This window comes from Vespula pensylvanica, chromosome 10 (genome assembly GCF_014466175.1).
Source record: "Vespula pensylvanica isolate Volc-1 chromosome 10, ASM1446617v1, whole genome shotgun sequence".
NCBI lineage: Eukaryota > Metazoa > Arthropoda > Insecta > Hymenoptera > Vespidae > Vespula > Vespula pensylvanica.
In genome coordinates this window covers 4,589,463-4,610,898 of record NC_057694.1, presented here as the reverse complement: position 1 = coordinate 4,610,898, position 21,436 = coordinate 4,589,463, and the positions used below count along the sequence as shown (strand labels likewise).

General features: G+C 41.6%; 1 protein-coding gene across 2 annotated transcripts in view; it reads left to right on the top strand.

Moving 5' to 3' along the window:
* The window catches only part of LOC122632408 (ephrin-A5), a 649,201-nt gene extending 628,677 nt beyond the window's left edge, over positions 1–20,524 (top strand). For both annotated transcript variants that reach the window (XM_043819150.1, XM_043819148.1), the window contains 4 exons: positions 9,424–9,559; positions 10,635–10,932; positions 11,840–12,151; positions 12,676–20,524. In XM_043819150.1, the coding sequence (XP_043675085.1) occupies positions 9,424–9,559; positions 10,635–10,932; positions 11,840–12,151; positions 12,676–12,821 (892 nt within the window). In that variant the 3' untranslated portion in view covers positions 12,822–20,524. The remainder of the gene's footprint in view (positions 1–9,423; positions 9,560–10,634; positions 10,933–11,839; positions 12,152–12,675) is intronic.
* The last annotated feature ends 912 nt before the right edge of the window (positions 20,525–21,436 follow it).

The window sequence follows — 21,436 nt, the reverse complement described above, 5'->3', positions numbered from 1 at the left end:
AACTGTGAAACGAAAAATATATGGTTTCCAAAAGGAACGGCCTTAGGTCGCGTCTACCGCGTTGTTGCGGAGAAGGAGAATATAGCAACGAATATAGGAACGAAGGGAAAAGAGAACCAGCACGATTTCTCTTCGATGGGAGAAACGAATTCTTTGAATTTTCGGGACCATGAAGATTAATGCGATCGAGGCCTTTTCTAATACTAGCACCATAACCACCGTGGCCAGGATCTTCCCGAGGAACGGTCCAACGATTAGGCACTCGAAATTGTCCGTATCGAAAGATTCGAAAAAATCTCGTTAGAGAACAAGGAACATCTTGTAAGGTTTCGGAATACTACTAGCTTGCTCGAAACGTTGTAATCGAATTAAACTGGAGAGACGAAAGGAGCGAGAAAGAAGTTTTTCGTCCGATCATTTTTTTTTTCATGGAATATCTCGTCGCTTTCGTCACACAGACTCCGTCGCCCTATCCTCCCTTTCGTTTTCCAACTTGTCTGGCTCGTAGCATGCATTTAGAAAAAAAAAAAGAAGAAAACGTCTACCTACATGCTACCCTCATAGACTATTAACTCCGGGCAACAATGCTGCGCAAACACGGCGTGCCACTTCTGTCCGCAATAATTTCTTTCCGCCGTGCTACCTCGGGGTCATGACAATGGGCCGGCGGTGTCTCCCTCCGACGACCAGGAAGGATCCAGATCAAGAGCGTAGCGCTACGTGCTCGTCGTCGCGCCCTTACCTAGGATACCTACGATCGAGTGCCAGCATTATTCGACGAAAGTAAGCTCGGCGATAGCAACCTAGTAAAGTGGTAGCAGAGTAAAGAGGATTAAAGAGGGAGAGGATGAAAGAGCGAGAGAAAAGAAAGCGTAAAACGAAGACGAGTCGAAGGAAAATCGTCGACGAATCGAAAAGAGGAGAAAAAGAAAAACAGAATGAGAGAAAAATAAAGGGACACATCGGTGGTACCTGAATACCCAAATTACCAGTTCTTAATGGCTTCGCTCCTCTCCACCAGAGGTATATCCCGTGACCTTTTCGTGCGAGACCTTGAAACGGAAAACGTTAGCGCTCGTTGCTCCGCTATAGAAAAGGGAGACCGAATACATGTCTCTCCAGTTTATCCTCTACGTACGTACGCTCCGTTAGGCCTCCATTTGTCTAGGACTTTAGGATTTATGTCGAGCCTCGTGCTACCCCGCCCTAGGATCTTACCTAGGGCTTTCTAGCTATTCACGTACAGTGCTCTTTGGACCACGAATGTAGGAGGAGGAGAGAGAATCCCCAAGGTTGATTTCTACGCCACTTGCCGGTGTGTATTGGCACAACCACTTGCCTCCTCCGCTGTTCTTAGGGCAAACAAAGGCAGAAGATTCGGGTACCGTAGGGAGATCCTTTGTCCCGAGGGATACGGCGAACGTGGTGTCGTCCGTTCGGACCTCCTCTCTTTCTCTCCTCCTCTTTTCTTTCTTTTCTTCTCTTTTTCTCTTTCTTTCCTTTCCTCTTTCTTCTCCGCCTATTCTTCCTTTTTCCTCCGTCTCTTTACTCCTAGAGACCGGGGAGTCACGTGCGAAAACGAGCGTAGGTAAAAGTCGACAGTTAAAGAGGATACGTAGGGTTCCGTTTTGAAGGAGCACGGCCTTAAAGTTTACTCGAGCGCTTATCACGTCATAAAGCGATGACGAGTTCCTTTCCTCGAAACGCAGTGGAGCCAGATGCGAAGAGAGATCGAGCTCGATGTGACGTAGGAAGGAACTGGAGGAGAAGGAGAACTCTTCGTCGAACGGAGTCGTCGAGTTGTTGACGGACGAGGACAAAAAGTTATCTCTCGAGAGCGTGGTCTAAGCCGTGCTGCCGGAAAATAAACGATAACGACGACATCTCCAAACGCACGAGATGCGTCGACACTCGCGCGAAAAGCTCCGACGCGTCCACGCTCTGCGAGAATGTTTACGTCCGCTTTATCGTCGGCGAACATTCTCTCGTCGTTCTACGCGTACACGACGACGCTCCGTTTCATATAATAATATCTTATATAGGAGGAGAAGAGAGAAGCGCGCGGATTATCGCTTCCCTCGATTTCTCTCGAGGGACAAAGGCCCGTCTCGAACGTAAGAGCGAAGGAAGAAATGCAAGAGAAGGGTCAGGCTGCTTTAGTGATTTTCCGCGAGTGAAGCGACGTGCTGGTCACGCGAATTCGTGACCGAATCTCGAGAATCTCGGATGTGTCACGCCGGCGTGAAACGTCACGGCGTCGGCAACTAGGAAGTGACCCCGAACTGTCGCACGGGTGTACCTCTCCTTCTTCTTCTCCTACCTGCGCGCACGACGATGTTCATAAACAATGGAGCTATCTCGGGGATATCAACACGATGGGTGCCCGAGGATCTGACCCAGGAACGGAGCCCTGACCTCGAACGTGCATCGAGACACGGGTTATCTTCCATATCGACTGGACAGAAATGTCTCAATGCCCGACACGGATCCTTGTCGAAACTAGAAATCTTATCCGGCGTTCGTTCTATTTCAGATCTAAATCCTATCAGAAAACGAGCATGAGATAACTTCTATAGCTCGCATTCGCGATCGAATCGTTTCGAAACACCTTTCGGATTCCATCGCCTCGAAGATCCGGTAAAAACTATACTTTAAAGGAAGTTACAAGTGGCCTGTACAGCGTAGGGAAGGCAAACATCGGTCTCGTTACATTTTCAGACCCTCGGTGGGATCGTTAACCTTCGGCCCCTTGTTACGCTTCCACGTCGAACATAACCGAGGACGTATTAACGATCCTCCGGAAAAATATACTACCATAAAAGTTTCCTCTGCTCGCTTGTCTCTTTTCTCACCATCCGGTATTCTAAAATTAAACGAATCGAATGGGATGCGACAAAGTTACCTAAAATTGATAGGAACCTCTTCCTTTTACTCAGTCAACTGTATCTCAATTCCAGCGAGATACTTAGACGATACAATATCGATTCGTTCGCGGGCCATACTATCGAAAATCGAGCTCGATCGTAACATTTCTTTGTCGAAGAGACGAGCCTTTCTATAATCGTAAACCTTTCATCGACTTCACGTATACGCGTATATACAAATACCTTATTACAACACTACCGTAAAAACGAAAAAGTTTTCGTTTACCAAGGTCGACCATCTCGATACACACGCACAATATTCCACGAAAAAGGAACGGTATATTACGTTGTTTTTCTTTCTAATCGACGTTTGGGGATCGTCGTAAACACGAAGATCGTAAAATCAAATCGTCGTTAAGTGTCATTCGCCGAGGGACTGTCTGAGGGAGAAGACCAGCCATACATCCGACTTTCACAAGGAGATAGTAAGAAAGAAAGAGAGGAGAAGTGACAACAGGAATCTTATCCACTCTCTTACGAAAAAAGGGGTTGGGATTATAGACGAATTTAAAAAAAAAAGGAAAAAAAACTCATAAAAACCAGTTTGAGATTTAAGAGATCGTTAAAAGCGTGGTCTTCTCCTGAGTTATCGGCACATTCGAAATGATTCATTATCCATTGATAAAGCGAATTTGAAAAGTAATTACGCGTTGTATAGCTTACGCTAATAATATAGAAAAATGAAGATGAACAGTGCGCGAGAAGAAACACGTGCGCGAAGATCCCTCGAACTATTTCTTTTAACGTCAGCCCTCTGATCTCTCCGACCGACACTGACACTCCGTCCAGCCACTTTAGAGTCTCTACGCCTCGACGAGGAAAGGAAAGAGGAAGGCGGTACGCGACGTGCGTACGACAAGCTGCGGTCCGTCGTTTGTACGCCGTTCCACGTTCGGACCAATGCGGAGCTTTTAATAGGTCGCGTTGAGTCGCGAGAGACTGCGATCGATGAACTTTCATACGTGAGAAGACGCACCGCGAAAAAAATAGGTATATCAAAACGTATTCATCTTTCTGCGAAGTTGTGACGACTTGATAAATTAGAATGGAATATGTCGAAGCGTAAATCTCGACGTGATAGATGCCGAATTATTCAATGAATTCGCTATCACAGAAGTCACCGATAATTGAACTTATTTTGAACGTAAATACTTAAGCGTATCTATGCGTATTTATTGATTTTACTGAAGAAAGTAAATTTTTTTATAAAAATTATAACTGGAATCTTCTATATTTCTGTTTAAAAAAAAAAACACTACGGAAGAGATTAGACATTGATTGAAAAGTTGCTTCGATATTGGCCGTATTAATTACTGCAAAAAATAAATTGACTTAAGGGTAATTACTAATTAGTAACGGAGATATTTACCTACTTTAAAAATCGATCTCTCGCTTGCTTTCACGAATGAAAGCGTGTAAAGAAATTTGTACGGCTCGTTAACCGTGAACGTATTCCTTATTAGTTCTCGAGGAGAATTATGTTGTTAATTTTCAACGCTCGAGCAAATTACTCTACGACGCAAAATGGAAAACGTAACCGAATAGGTATCGGTAATGAATTAGTCAGAATGGCTGCGACAAATTATTCTACTAACAAGATTTATATACCTATACGTGTTCGTTTTACACTTCAAATGTCCACAAGAATGAAGACGAGAAAGAGAGAAGAAAAAGGAGAAATATCTTCTGCGGAATTTGACCTCGGGTTGGAAATTAAGAACCGACGGCTCGTTGACTCGTTCGTCTTCCGTGTTCCACGAAATCTTGGAGAGAGTTCTCTTTTTCACTATTCTTCCGTTCGCACGAACGCGCAACAAGAAAATTACAGCTGATTCGCGATACCAATGAGACCCCTTTGTAACGATTGCTCGTGGAAGAGAAGAATTTAACGTCGACTTTTCCACTTTTCTGATACGTTCACGGAAAAGAGTTCAAGGTCTCGCGATCGCGCACTGTACGATTGTATGCAAAGTGCGCGTTCGCACGTGCACATTCACCACAGTGGACTCTCTCGGCTCTGCCTGCTTAGGAAGGAATACGAAAATAGAACGAGCGAGACAAATTCGCCGACGGTGTGCTGCTGTCGAGTCTCTGAAGAAGTATCGGATAAATATTTCAAAGTTAACGAATAATAACGTTCCTGATGGCTTTCGAGACGTTGGTTAAAAAAGCCTCGCGAATGAAATGATCCTCGAGCGCTTACATTCGTCTTCTTCTCGCTCTCTCTCTCTCTCTCTCCCTCTCTTTCTCTCCTTCTACTTCTTTCTTTCTTTTTTTTTTCTTTTTTCTCAGTCGCATTTCTTAGCGTACGTAACAAAAGGACCGGTGTTCTGTACAAAATAAGACCACTCGAGGGAACCAATCGCGACGTCGACGTCCGACATCTTTCGAAGGGAGAGACAGGTGCGAGGAACCAATATGTAACACCTTCCGAGAAAGAACGCTTCGTTGATTTCGTTTCCCTCCTATTTACTTTTCACCTCGAATTCGTATTTCTTATTAACTTATTACATTAAGGATCGAGCAAATAGCAAGAGCTAATAATTTTGCACGTTACATAGGAAATGGATAAACATGCAAAATGCAAATTGTTGGATAAATACATGTTTTCATTGCCATTATATTGCATGTACTAATCATTTGTCCAATTTATACACTATCGATATTACCGTAATTTGTTGTCTAAACGCATCGTTCGTATTCCCATCTCTCTTCCTTCCGTCCAAGCACGTTTTCCGACGATACGATCGCGTAATAATTATATGCGCATGTATAATCAACGCACGCGCGTACACCATTGTATTCGTCTTCCTCGTCGCTCGCTTCTCTTTCTCTCTCTCTCTCTCTATCTCTCTCTATCTTTCCCAAGAGAGAAAAAAACATTCATGATTCTTTCACGGTCACACATGTCGCAAGGTCGTTAGGAATATTCGTACCTGACTTCCCCCGATGGATTCTAAGTTAATATCTGATTTTTCGGTAGAGGGAAGAATTCCACACGCAATAAAAATTCCATGACGAAAAACGAGCTGTTCTCATTTCTGATGCCCTCGTTGACGTCAAAAAGCAAAAGAAAATTTCGTGGAAAAGATGTGCGGTGCGGTGCACAATTGTTTCTTCGAGAATGAGTGTGATGAATGAGAGATAAAGGTGAAGTCAAGCGTTGCACCCGTGTTTTCGTCCAAATGTCTTCGATGTCTCTTTTTTGTCCTACCCTTTCTTTCTCGTTCTTCACCTTATTTCTTCTTCTTCGTCTTCTTCTTCATCTTTCTGGACATACCCTCTCTTCTCTCGCGCACAATCTCTTTGACGCGAACCCGTCTTTGATATTCCTGCCAGAAAATCCCACTTAACGCATAAGCGTCTGCTTTCTCCGTACGACTCCCCCGATCCGTCTCATCATCGCCTCGCACTCACGTCTTTCTACGTTCGTCTCTTTCTCTTCGTTTCTATTCTCTTTCTTTTCCTCTTAGTACTCCTCTCCTCTTTCGCGGGCATGCGCATCATACGTGAAAACGCGGCGTGACAGAGAGAGAGAGAGAGAGAGAGAGAGAGAGAGAGAGAGAGAGAGTAAGTAAAGAGGAGCACTCGCCTTTCGTTACTCCGAGCTCGTTTAATTTAACGAAAGGAAGGTTGAAAGGAGGATCGATGATTAAAGGGTCGGTATGCGAGCATGGAGAGCGCTAAATCGTTTGTCCGTTCGCTCTTCGTTTAAATCGAATTTTCTCTATCTAATAACATTTGCGCGCTTCTTTTTAATCGACGCTCATTGTCGTTGGTGAAGTCAAACTCGAGATCGAAAATCGACGATGACGAGGTAGACAACGAGGAACGAGAGAGAAAGAGATAGAGAGAGGATGATATTACTCTCTCGACGCGATACTCGACGGATAGGAATTCTCGTTGGACTCGCGACGATGGGATCCGCCGATCGGTACACGCCCACTTTTTCGAGATTCCAATTAGGCCGACCCTTCCGTAGGTTTTATTCGGTAGTTAATTGGTATCCAGGGGACAGCGGTGGGTGATGGCGATCGGTAGTGGGGATCGAGTCGTATATTTATTGGCTCCTAGATAGCGAATTCAAAGGAAGTGTCGCGTACAAATTACAACCGAGCGTTCCTCTCGTTGCTCCTGATCTTTTATAAAAATTCTTACTTTCGGATATTTGCACGGAAGCGTTCGAATCAAACAAAAGTCAAACGAATACGGCACGAATATTGGCATATTCGAAGAAAAAGAAGAAATGAAAAGCGCGAACACGATGAAAAGAGCTTTTTAAATATTAAACACTATAATAAAAGAGGCGGATCGATGGCCATAAAACCACCTTGCATGGGTATTATTATAACGTTCTAGCCGGATCCACTGAGATCCATAGAAACTTGTCTACGGTCTGGGAAGTTGAGAACGTATCCCTGCACGCGCGTTAGAGTTTAAGAAGGGGTCACTAGGAGGCTCCATACATATTCATGCCGAGTATTTACCTAAGGCCAGAAAAGAACTGTTAAGAACGAAGGCAACGTATTGCATTAATACAAGGGTCCTCGAGGATCCTACGAATACATAGGTATATGCAAATGACACCGTTCTCGCGTAGAGAAGAAGGAGCCTTTTTCCCTTTCTCTTCTTCTTTTAAATCACACATCGAGACTACCGAAGCGAAATGCATCAACTTAACGAGCACGCCGAGATAATACCGAAAGGAGTCCGCCTTTGCTTCACCATGGGAAATGATAAACGCCATAAAAAGTATACGGAGATAAACGAATACGTTCGTGCTTGGAATCCGGAAAGCCGTAGGGAGAAAAACGATCAAAGTCTCGCCGTTCGCGTTGTTGGAGAAATTGGTGAATGGCCAGGTTGCGAGTGCACGCCCACGCACGCTCGCACATTGGTAAAGCGTTAACGGCGAGTGCTCTCTCTCTCTCTCTCTCTCTCTCTCTCTCTCTCTCTATCTCTCTCGCTTTCTCTCTTTCTCCATTTCTCGTACGCGCGATTCGTCGAGGTCGTCGTTTGCCGAGCTGCGTTTAGGGTCGACGTATAGTATCGACATGGGGGCACCAGGAGAGAGAACGGATATTATCGCCAAACGTTAATTTCGCCAAGGCCCGGCCTACCTTCCAATTTTCAAGCCCTTACACGCCCACTTACGAGATTGTCCGTTAATGCTCCGAAACGTCCAGACGCGCATATTCGACGCCCGCGTTTCGCTGCTGCATCTTGTTGCACCAACGACCGTATATGTTGTCGTCTGTACATATGTACGTACGTTCATTAAAGGTACGTCGAACCCTTCGATCGATCGAACCAATCGATCGACTTTTCCCACAGTCTCGTAAATTCTTATTTACTCAAGAGTTCAAAGAAATTTTCTTCCTTTATTTACTTCCATCTAAGCGATTCTTTTTGATTTTTCTTCGACAACAGCATTTTCGACGGGCAAAGGGAAAGATCAAATTCAGATCGGAGCTTTGCGAGAAAATCGAAAGAAATTCTCGCGATACGTAGGGCTAAATAGGGCGGCGCGAAGGGCGCAGAGGACGTTACCGTACAGTCTCATGTATATCGTATGGCCACACGAAGAAGCGAGCGTTAACGTGTGCGAGCGCCGTTGGAAAGAACCGGTTGTATAGGAACCGTCTTCCACCTTCTCCTCTTCTCTTCTTTTTCCTTCTCCTCTTCTCTTCTCTCCTTTTGCTCATCCACCGACCTTTTCGTTCCATCCTCACCGACGCTCGGACTAGCTCCCATATACAGGGTGTTCGACGTTCTTCCTCGTTCGTCGTCGTACTCTCCGATTCAAAGAAACATCCAACAAAGATTTTCCTAACCCAAACACAAAATACCTTTGGAGTTTCTTCAATCCGTATTATACCTTACTCGGAGAAATGCAGAACTTGTTGAAAGACGAAAAAGATGCTACACGTACATATTTTTCCCGAGCGTACGATCAAATCGAGAACGAAGAAATAAAAAAAAAATAATATTTCTACATTTTTATTCCACAAACGTAAAATTCGTGAACGCGAAGACAAAAAATATCTCCGTCTTGCGATAATTCATCGATTCGATAAAAAAAGAAAGAAACAGAGAAACATAGGTGCTCCTCCGACTAAACGGCAGCGAGACGACTTACTCCAAAAATAAACACCCGACGGAGTGGAAAGAGAGCGAGGAGGACGTCGAACCGGATGGTAGAAACACCCAGTATAATAGACTCCCTCGTGTTCGTACGTGCGCGATCGTGAACACGCGTGTGCGCGTAGACTCCTACTTGCGCTTATGCGAAGGCTCCGACACTATAGGCGCCTGCCTATCAGACGTTGGGTGCCTACGAAATCGAGTCGTTCTTTCCTTTTTTCTTTTCCCCCACTTTTTTACGCTCGGCTACCGAAAGGATGTTCTAACGAGACCCTTTCGAAACATTGATATTTCGCCAATCTTTAAAATTTTTCTTTTATTCCAATAATGATCTTTTCTTTTTTCTTTGTTACAGATTTCGAATAGACAACACGGATCATATAATAGACGTGAACAAGAACAACGCGGTGTTCGAGTACGATCAAGTGAACATAATTTGTCCGATGTATCAATTGGGCACATATGATCCGGAAAAATACCTCATTTATAACGTAAGTGTTTTAAAGATTTCTCCTCGCCTATCTAAATACATGTACCAACGAGATAAATGCCGGTTGGTTTAACTTTAGAACAGATCACGAGATCTCACGGGTACGTCGATTCTCGATATCGTAGCGATTTGTTTCAAGAATTTACTTACATAGAGATAAAAAGAGGAGAAGGTGGGTGAGGAACGCGAGTAACCATGGGGTGCATCGATGACGGACAAGTCTTACGACGAAAAAATAGTTGAGGCTGGTTTCCGTAATGTTTAGACAGCTGCTACTACTCGAGACCAGTTCTTTGACTACCCGCTTTTCTTTCTCTCTCTCTCTCTCTCTCTTTTCTCCCCTCTCATCACCAAAAGTGACTTCGTGCGCGAACTTCCAATGAAAAAGAAACGAAGATGTTGCCGTTAACGATCCGTGCAAAGCTTAAAGAGTTCCTCTTTCGGACATTTACATTGTCTGGACTCGCTCGGTAATCGGCATGCCAGTCAGCAAAAGGCAGTATAGCTTTCGCGACAACGACGACGTCGCGACGAATTCCCCTTTTCCCCCTTTGAAAACTTATCAAAGATTCTGTCGTCGTCCTCATCCAGATACCGTAGACGTTCGTGCATCGTTCACGTATTTTCACGAACTCATCGGACCGATCTAATCGCAGATCGTGGCCTCCCTCGTAGCGTCCACTCCATTGTCTCGATCGCCGTTCTCTCTGTACGGCGATTAGGATCGACACAATAGATCTTTTCCCTCCTGATCTCGACTCCTCTCTTTCTTTCTGCCACGAACGACGTGGCAAAAAGGCCGAGAAAGGGTTCGAAGGACGGACAAAAATTCCATTCGTATCCCGATACACGGTTCCCCGGCCGTTAAAACTTCTTTCACAGTAGTCAATCAGCGATTAATGTCGTGCTTGAGCAAAGAGAAGCATAGAGAGAAAGAGTGAGAGAGAGAGGGAGAGAGAGAGAGAAGAAAAGAGTAGCTTTTTCCGCATAGCCTGTGTGACCGATCGTAACGAAAACGAGAGTTTTCAGGTTCACGATGTGGGCGTGACCGCTAATCTTTTTTCTCGTCGTTGCAGGTGTCCAAGGAGGAGTACGAGACGTGTCGAATAACAAACCCAAGTCCTCGCTTAATAGCAATTTGCGACAAACCATACGAGGATAAGTACTACACGATCACCTTCAGGCCGTTCACGCCGCAACCGGGGGGCCTCGAGTTTCTGCCTGGCCACGATTACTACTTCATCAGCACCTCGTCCAAGGAAGATCTGCATAGGCGCATCGGCGGACGATGCACCTCCGACAACATGAAGGTTGTCTTCAAGGTTTGCTGCAGCAACGACACCTCCTCCTCATCAGCCACGTCTCGCAACAACTGTGAGTATTGTATAGGTCTTCAGGAAAAGAAAAAGAAAACAAAAAAGAAAAGAAGAGACGAGAGGAGAAACCTAATTTTCAAAGAATGTCTTTCCGAGCCTATTTCGATCACTATTACTAAATTAAAAACGTGAGACAAACTACGAACGTTGACTATATCAAAAGTCGGTATCTTTCAGTTTCATTCTTGAAATGTTTTTCGCACTTCACGCGTTACACTCGCATCGTTCGTTCACGCATATCTCGTGTCGACTCGAAGAAGAATGAAGAAAGGGGAAGAGAAAAGAAGGACCGCGCCATAAATTCATTATCCCTTAATCAGTTAGAAGAGGAACGACTTCCATAACAGGCGGTTCACTCACCGCTACTCGTTCGTGTCCTCCTCGGCAGTCTCATTCTTTCATATCTTTCCTTTCCTCTTTCCCTCTTCCTCCGTCCTACTATTTTTCTCCCTCCACTTCTCTGCTGGCCTTTCTCCGCCTCTTAAATAATCCCTATCAATTATAATTCTTAGCGCGCACCATTTGTTGCGGTTAGACCACTGTCCCAGAGCACGATAAATTCCACCATTTCATTCCGCCGAGCGAGCACTCGTCTCTACCTAATTCGTTCCGAGCATCCTTCTCTCGAACGAGCTGGCGAGTGCACGCCGAGAATGATTCGTACAACGTAATGAGCTATCTGGCTATCTCTCCGAGCGATAAACTCGTTCAAACTCATCCACGAGAGACTTCAGATTCTACTTCTCAGCGTGCTCTTTTCCATCGACTCGCTATTACCTTCTTTTCTATATATAGTACGTTCTTACTGGTTGTTGTGTCAAACGTTTGAAAAAATGAAAGAAAAAAAGAATTCATTGCGTTGAGAAAATATCGTATTATAATAAAAACCATCGTTCTCGCTTTAGCCGTAACCGTGACCAGCAGCACCGTGCCCAGCAGCAGCTCAACGAGCACCGCGGTTTTGGGAGGAGGAGCTGGTGGTATGATGCCACCACCACCGCCACCGAGCGTCCTCAAGGGTGGAGAACGATTCTACCCGGGAGGCAACATTCATCATCATCGCGATCATCATCAACCAGCTACGGTGATGCCGACCCACGTTCCCCCTTCAGCGTTGTACCCTGTACATCCGCATCAGCCACAGCCTCCGATTCACAATGGACCCCCGTCTGTCTCCTCGCCGCCAAAGACCTCGATTGGACAGAAGAAAAAGAACAGTACGTCTATAATCCTGTATATATGTATATACGTATAAGTATCTACGTGTAACTATATATATGAGTACCTACTTATATTTCATTCCGAACCGTCGAATTTCTTTGGTATAAACGACTAAAAAACGTCAAACCTTTCCTGAAAAATGTAACACAGTTCGTCTCGTTCTTGTCTCGCGTCCTACACCAGATGGAAAACCAATAAAAGTACGTCGAGGTGCGACGACTTCGTAGATCTCTCGAAAGCCATCTGTCGGTCTTGCCATTCTTGCATGTCTTTTATTTTTGTTCTTTTTCTTCTTTTTATTGGGGGAGAGATTTCCTTTTTCTTGTCCTTCACATCGACGCCTACGATTATTCGAGTGGTACACAGCCGGCGCAGCTATTTGCATTTGAGCGATAAGCGATGTGCGCGAATGGCCATTAACGAGGCGTATTTCCGTGTGACTCGACTGTGGAGAACTTTTTATTCGCTTCGCATCGATTCGGTAGAAACTTTCTCACGTGGTATTTTTTCCTATTTTCAGAGGAATACTCCGATCATCCTAACGAGGTGGTGAAGAACGAAGAACTAACGTACAACGGCGCGGCGTCGTATGGGTTCGGGCAGGTCCTGTTCCTGATGGTCTCTAGCGTTTTGATAAGTGCTCTCATGCCGCAGTTGCTGCGGTGAAGCGACGACACTACCAACGAAGAGCGTATCCCATGCGTCGAACCCCTTCTTCTGTGATTATCCTACGTTTAATTAATTTCTTGAGGCACGCAGCGCCTCTATCGTGCGCTGCAGCCCCTCGATCGTGGGACGCGCGCAGATCAACCATCGCTCGGTTTGCCCCGAGACCGAATGCTGAGAAGGAAAGAAGAGATATCTATTAGATACTGCTGGTAAGAAGGTATAGATATATGTACGGATGGACCTAGAAAGACTACGTGTCTGAATAAGAGACTCGTGGCAAAGCCATATTAACTACTAATAAAAAAGAAAGACAAGCGGGATGGCGTATAGATGTCGAGATGGTCAAGCAAGACGACGACGAAAAAGGATAGAAGAGAGCGAAGAAAAAATGCTGAAAAAAATGAAGAAAAAGAAGAAGAACAAGGAGAATCGCTGCTACTAGATACTATTATAGTACGCCCACTATTATCACTACTATAAATGGTAGTCGTATTGGTTGTCCTTCTTATCGTTACGCTAATTCTAGGTATTTATTCGAAATACAAGAGAGCGTGGTAAAAGAGCGAGTGTATGAAAGTAATGCGAACGCGTGAGAAAAGATGTGTGCGAGTAGCGTGTTAAATATCTTCGGAGCGAATAACGTTAGCGCGCATACGAGTTATATCTAGCCAGAAAATGGACGAATCTTTGTCGAATCGAAACGGAAGACGAGACTTAAACGATTTCTCTCGACACGAACAATGAGATTATCCATCGTCGAAAAACTCTAACGATGAATCGTTCCAGCTCGTTTCCCGTTTGAATTGTCGTGCGCGTTTACCTGTACATTCGCTGACCCACGATAATTAGCACGCCTGTAAATAAATTCCTAACGAATATGTACAAGTGACTCCAGCGGTTTCTTCGAGCTGCAAGGAGATTTAGGAGAGTGCCGTATACTAGACGAATCTTATGTATGACGCACGAGCGAGCGAGAGAAAAAGAGAGAGAGACAGAACGCGTAAACGCCCACGAGGACGTAAAGACCCGTTTGCGAAATTAATGCGACAAAAACGCGATAACGATCCATCGTCGATGTTGAAAATTTCATAAAATCGAGCGACGATTCGATGGACTTATCTTGATTATACGCGTCGATTCAAATTTGACGAATCGACGATTGTCGGCTATCTCTTTTCGTCTCGATCGTGGCAAAAAAGTATATATTATCCGTGCGAGAGAGAGAGGGAGAGAGAGAGAGAGAGAGAAAGAGACAGAGAGAGAGAAAGAGAGAGAGAGAGAGAGAGAGAGAGAGAGAGAGTTTGAGCGCCAGTGAGAAAATTCTCTATGAGTGCGTGGAAATTGCGAGAATGTGAAAATTTGTATAATACCTGTACTATAGATCTGTATTATATTTATTATCCGCTATTATTACTCTACGAATATTCAATCGATATTCTATATTTACTAGTAAAATATCAAATTTAATAGCGAATAAATTGCGTATCGACGATGGGAGACAAAGGGAAACAGAGAAAGAAAGACAGAAAAAGAAGGCTTATGAGAAAGGAGAACAACGAAGACTCGAGGCCTCTTATTCTCGACGTACGGCTAAACTCTCGTCGCATTTGTTGTTTTTTATACTATCCGGTATATCGGATCTATGAGTAAGCATTATCTACTCGTGAATTTAATCGATTGGCCGTTCGATCGTCTTCTTTCCTTTTTTCTTTGTATCTTGCATTATCCTTTGTTCTCTTTCTGTTATTTTTGTAATTCTATTTATTGTCCGTCGTTTTACACACCACACCACATAATACCTACATTCATGTACACGACACGCGGCACATTATACACTTTACACATAATTCAGCGTGAGTTGTCTCGCGCGCGACGAGAACCGCGAGAATTCGAGAATGCAAGAGAATAACTGCGAACGAATTTTCGTTTCGCATTCGCCATTGAGAGATGATTAGATTTAATGAATTATTATTGTAAATATGTGTATGCGAAAGAATATCGTATGATAATGATCATGATGATAAGACGATGCTGTTAACGCTGGAGAAAAGAGGGAATTTGTGAAAGAAGCGAAAAAGAGCGAGAGAGCGAGAGAGTGAGAGAGAGAGAGAGAGAGAGAGAGAGAGACCCTTCTTATTCCGAATCGTAGATAAAGAAAAAATGATAGAGGATCCTTGAACGCATAGGCCGCTCGATCGACCAATCGTTTTCGTCTTTTGTCAAACGGATCGTCGTCCTTCCTGCACCGACCTTGAAAAGAACGAAAACAATGAATAAGATCGGCCGAAAGCGAAACAAAGCGAAAGAAAAGAAATAACTAAAACGCGTGTTTAATGTTATCCACTACAGTATTGTTAAGCCTAAGTATTACATGCCTACGATCCACGTCTGTTTGTCTGTCTGTCTGTTCGCGTGTCTGTTTACCGTTTGTATACTTTTTCCTCATACTTTATTAATCGCAATAGCATATCACGATGAATTTTACGAACAATAATAGGAGACGGTTTTATCGCTCGCATCACGATTCATCAAAAATTTTGTTTCTCTCGTTACTCTGTTTATTTTTGATTTTATTATGAAAATCACGGACACTTTCGTTTCCACCCGAAGTACGTTCTTGCAACGACAGTCAAAAGCTGTAAACCGAGAACCTCAAAGACAATCACTCGCACATTGTAAATTATCCGAAGCTTTTTCTCAAAGTAGATCGATCGTAAACGTCAGAATCCCGTAGCTAATCGACTTACGTCCGAAATAGAAGAACTTCACGCAGATGTATGTACATACAATACGTTCGGTTCACGGCTCGTCTCGTTCAAGAACGTACAAATTACCCTTACGTTTTCTACATTCGTCCTATAATTGATTATTTCTTTTATTCATCGTACGAACTTTGAATCGTAGAAAGCATCGTGGAAAGCGTCTCTTATTGTTAGTTTCGTAAACGAACTCATCGGATCCACAATTGATCACATACACACACTTCAGCGCCAATAAAGCGATGCAGCAAACGTACATAGATCCACGTGAATGGTACTCGTTCGTACGGACGATAGGTGAATACAGTATAACAATAATATAGAAACGAACTATCGATAGAAAATAGACAAGGTCACTCACTGCAGTTTATTTTATTTTTGTCTCTTTCTCCTCATTTTATTTTTCACATCCTACCGCATCCATTCCACGCAGACCGAATCCTATCCATTTTTTTTCCATGGATCCGTTCGCGACATGACAGCGTTCCACTATACAAAGATATATTTTGGAAAACACGAAAAATGTTCAAAGCACAGAATATCGCTAAAGAATTTGTATCTATACGTACATATAAGTATATGTATGTATGCTGATGTATTCAAGTACGTATGTAGAAAATCATTCTACATCCTGTGCAATACCTGTCTATTTTAACGCGGAACTATCTATCTCGCCATTCTGGTCAACGTTACTGTCCCCATATAAAATCGTCTGCAAAAGATAAAGTGGAACGCATCCTGCCTTGGTATCTAAACTTTATTTTTTTTCAGTATTTTTTCACAGCGACATACATATTTGTGTTTTATGTTTGTTCAGATCCTTTTCGTCATCTTTTCAATCTCGCTTGTACGCGCGTGCAAGAACAGTGTTAAGAAAATGTGGGGGTCCTTTGCACCGCGACCAAAGGACACGCGTTATATTCTCACCTATATAAAATATATAAACTTATATGGAAGGATTCATCCTTCTCATTTATCAAGACCGGAGTTAACAATTTACACCGCGTCTTATACACTGCCAGCGGTTTGATTAAACTGTAAAGGCCGAAAGAGAAAATAGGAAGAAAGATAGATAGATAGAGAAAGAGAGAGAGAGAGAGAAAGAGAGAGAGAGAAAGAGAGAGAGAGAATGAGAGAAAATTTTTCTTATAAAGTAGGAAAGGGAAAGAGAAAAAGAAAAAGAGAGAAAAAGTGAACGAGAGAAAGAGAGCGAAAGCGAGAGAGAGAGAGAGAGAGAGAGAGAGAGAGAGAGAGACGTTTTTGTAAATAAGACGATCGATAAACAATTAACACGATGAAATTTATATTAAATGCATAGCAAGTACGAGATAGGTTTCTAATAACGATTTATTATAAAAGTGAATGTACGTTGATGTCTAAGATTTTTAACATGAAAACACACAAAGTGGTTATAATTAACTATGATTATTACTCATAGAACGAAAACACAAGTACTAATTAAACGAGAAGGTTTAAAATACGAAGCCACAGTTAGACAGATCGTGAATCTCTCACGGCGCATATATTATTTTATATTCGGTACATACATTGACACATACGCTCGCCGTAATGCGGTAAACATACACGGCATCACGTGAAAAATTAGATTCTCACCGGATGGCTGAAATATGACAGCGGAATACATAGGTAAACGAAAGAAAAATATCGACAACCTGCCGATTTTTTGAATGATTTATCTATCGTAACGTAACCGGGGATATGGTGAAATGATCTAGTGCCGTGTACGTTTGTTGCAAAATCGGGTCTGTTAGATTGCGTGTGCACATTCAGTACAGTACGTTGTTCATTAAACAAAGCATACAATACAAAGTAGCGTAGCGTTCATAATGGTAGTCCACTGTAGCGAAATAGTGTTTAAACAAAGCAAACAAAAAAACCGGAAAAAAGACATAATCAACAAAAAAATTACAGGTAACCGTACGTAATAAAATCGTAAAACGATCTTCATAAAGGATACAGGCATACACATATACACTGATACATGCATACACACATATTAGAGAGCACAAGAGAAGCAAACGAGAAACACACGTACACCACTCGAAGAGAAGAAAAATCGTCGCGTTCACGCGGTAAAAAGCAAGATTCCATATGCGCGCGTATGAGTGAGAGAGAGAAAGAGAGAGAGAGAGAGCAAGAGTGTGTGAAAGAAGTAGAATGCAAGAGAGGGAGAAAGAGGAAGAGAGTTAGAGTGAAAAAGTATACAAGGAAGGATGCAAGAGAGATGCGATTGGCGCGTACGGTGCGTGCTATCAAGAGTAGTACACGCAAAATGGAAGATAACGATGCGCGAGCGTAGAAACGTTGGCGTCGCATAAGTTATGTAGGTATATTGTATATGTATATCGATATCAGAGATATATCGATGAAAAAGTTTAAAAAAGAAGAAAGTAAAACGCGTGAAAAGACACCTGACGAAAAAGAAATGGGGACCGGGTCTCCTTTTACTCATCTACACACATACATATACACCGATGCAATGGCATGCTCGCCTCGGTGGAGGTTTTGTTTGAAAGTACCTTGCGCGAATCGTCTCTGTAGTACAAAAGAATGCTCGATCTATGAAATATATACGATCGTTTCACTTGAACCGTATATTTTTCAATCGCGGATAAACCATGGCATCGTTCGAGTAATTAACTTTTTTTTTCCTTTTCTTTTCTTTTCTTTATACTAAAGAAGACAAGTATACTCCTTAAAATAACATGAAAATTTGCAGAACGGATGTTAGAATAAAATGAAACATCGTATACAATTTTCTTTTCTCATTCAATTGATCTGATGCCTTGGTCGAAGATTTTTTTAAATTTCGTTTAAAACAGAACTTGCTCGTGTACTCGCCGTAGACATATCTTACTTTTTAACTCCTATTTTATAGAAAATGAGCCGAGAAAGAGGAAACGCGAGAGAGAGAGAAAGAGAGAGATCATGAATGAAAGAGGAAAGAAGTAAAGAAAAAAATGAATTCCGGTTCGGTCGTATTCTTGAATTTTTTCGCGAGACTTCAAAAGCTCTATTAATACATCTGTCGTCTCATTTCGCTTCATACATTCCATCAAAATCGTAAAAGACACCGTGTATACGGACAAACGTTTTACACTTGTAGAAGGTAAATAGAAAGTATTTGAATTATTATCGCGAGCAAAAGTTTTATGAATTGTTCGATGAACGTTCGAACGATGCGCGTCGTCGATTTTATTAAAATTCATTTTTAAAGATTAATTACTTCTCCAGTCGATTCGATCGGAATGATCTTCGGACATTTGCGATTATCGTTTGGCCTAAAATAGCGAAAGCCTCGTAATTGCATATTAGAGACAACGAATTTTTTAAAGTAGGGCTATCAACTTATATCCATCTAAATATTTCGCGTTCTCATTTATATTTTTAACACGATGGCGATTCATATGCGAAAAAAATGGTTGTGATGTGATTTCGTTGATTCAGGGCATGCTCCAGAACGAGATTCATAAACTTATTTTCTTTAATAAAATATCGCGTCGTTTGAAGATCAGATTTACCGAAATTTTTAATATTCTGCGAAGTTTCGCAAAATTTTCTTCGAATTAGGCCTACGTTAATAAAAATCGAGATTCGTGAAAGCGGATAGTGTATTTGCCAGAGGTACTTTACGTCAATTATTTCGTGTAACGCTTCATTGTACGTGTGATCGATGATATCTCACCGTTTTGTCGTAAAGATAAATATGACTTATGATAGCATGGATGTCAATGTTTTCGAGACTAGCACGGTACAAAAAAGCTCACATCATGGAATACCGCAAAACTTTGTATAGCGACAGTTATAACTTGCACAAGGTCACCCAAAACGTGTAATATATTTGGATGTATATTTAGCCGAGGAACACTTGTTTGTGTCGAAAAATGCGAAGAGCATCTAATGTGTGCATGAAAAATAATCATTCTCTCCGCTATACGTAATTACGATTATTTCGATCTTAAAACCAATAAAACTTCATTTGCGTCCGAATTTTACGACAAGATATACGAAAAGCATCGATATGATAAGAGATTTCGTGAATGAAAAGCGAAATGTTAAGATAATTTATCGTTAGTTCCTAGATTACGAAGAGTCCTATTACTTCGATGTGAATTGGCGGGTTATCGAAAAGGTGGATAAAAAGATTAATTTATGAAAAGAAGCGATGTGAAGAAATGAATTTATATCCTATGAGGCTGCGGGACAAAAGACTTGAAAAATAGATAAAACGAGGCTGCGCCTTGAAATGATGTACTTGATGCGAATTTCGATTGAAATGATGTTCGGTCGATTTATACTGAAAGTAGATTCAGCGGAGAGAAACGAGAAATTATTAATTGTGCGTAATGCAGGGAACGATATCGCTTGATGATCTTCAAAACGCACTGAAAAGCACACTCATGATCTAGAAATAAATATTAAAAAAAAAAAAAAAAAATGGGGAGAACGGCATGAAGAAAAATCACGTGGGAAGGCCCATATGTCGCATTTGTTTGAAAAAAAGGAAAAAAAAATAACTTATTACAAGAATGCACAAGTAGTAGTGTACACACGCATGTACTGTTTGTTACCGCGAATAAATATGCGAGTTTAAAATCAGGTTTGATTTATGTGTACACGGTGAGGGCCGAGCTTCGTACGAAAAGAAACGCAGGTGCTCGCGCGAGAATGATTCGATGATGATTCTTTTTCGAATGAGGACGATCGAATTTCAACGCATTCTACTTGCGCATCGGAAAAAAGTATAATACAACATTTCTCCTGAGCACATGCGTTTTCTTACGGCGATATTGTTATTATATGAACGAACTCAAGACGGCATGGTATACAAGGCTAAGAACAAGACCTAAAATGGGGACATAATATTTTATAACTCAACTTTTGTACAGAATAAATAAATACTTGTACTGTGGACCAATATTTCTTTTATTTCATTCTCATTATAGCCATACACGGCGTAACATTATTTAAACTTTAATTAAAAAGAATTGACATGTGTTACTATTTTAAAAAAAAATAATTACGAAAAAAATTACTTCATAGATAAGAATTGAATACACATTAAATATTGAAAACATTTAATTTTTTCATTCCGAACGATAAATATCCTCAAAGAATGAACGCTCAGATACGAACGAAATACTTATATATACGCCAACAGTATATGTTTAAAACTACATTTTAATATTAATAAGTTAACTATCATGAAATTATATCACGTTTTGCAATTTTATACACAAAACTTTACTATTAACTTAATTGGCAATAGATCCTGTTTTTACCAATGATGGATAATTCAGTCGGTATTATTACATCCTGTTTTTACTGACCAAATAACTCAATCGATAATAATGAATTAAATGCACAGCGAAAAAACCGAGAATATCTAAAAAAATATTTTATTTAATTTGACATAAATAAAGCATTAAAATAGTGACATATTTACACGTTGTATAGCCAACTGATACCTTAATATAGTATGCGGTACGCGAAAAAGTATTCGACATCGATCTCTGCAAAGTATTTAAATCTGAAGAATTCCGCATTCAAAGGATTAAATGTTTTTATAATTTTATCACCTGAATTAAAAATATTACACGTACCTTAAAAATATAGTATTTTTAAGAGAAATTTAAAATGAATTATGTTATTTACCAAGAATAATTTTATTACGTCACACCAACTTTATAAAAGAGAAAAATTAATCGAGCGTCATAAGTACTCTGTACGTCAATATCAAGTTATCAGCGATGAGGAAAACAGATTATTTCACAAGAGTATTGGGAGAAGCGAAAGAGTTAATTTGAAATTATTAAAATAAAATCTATATTA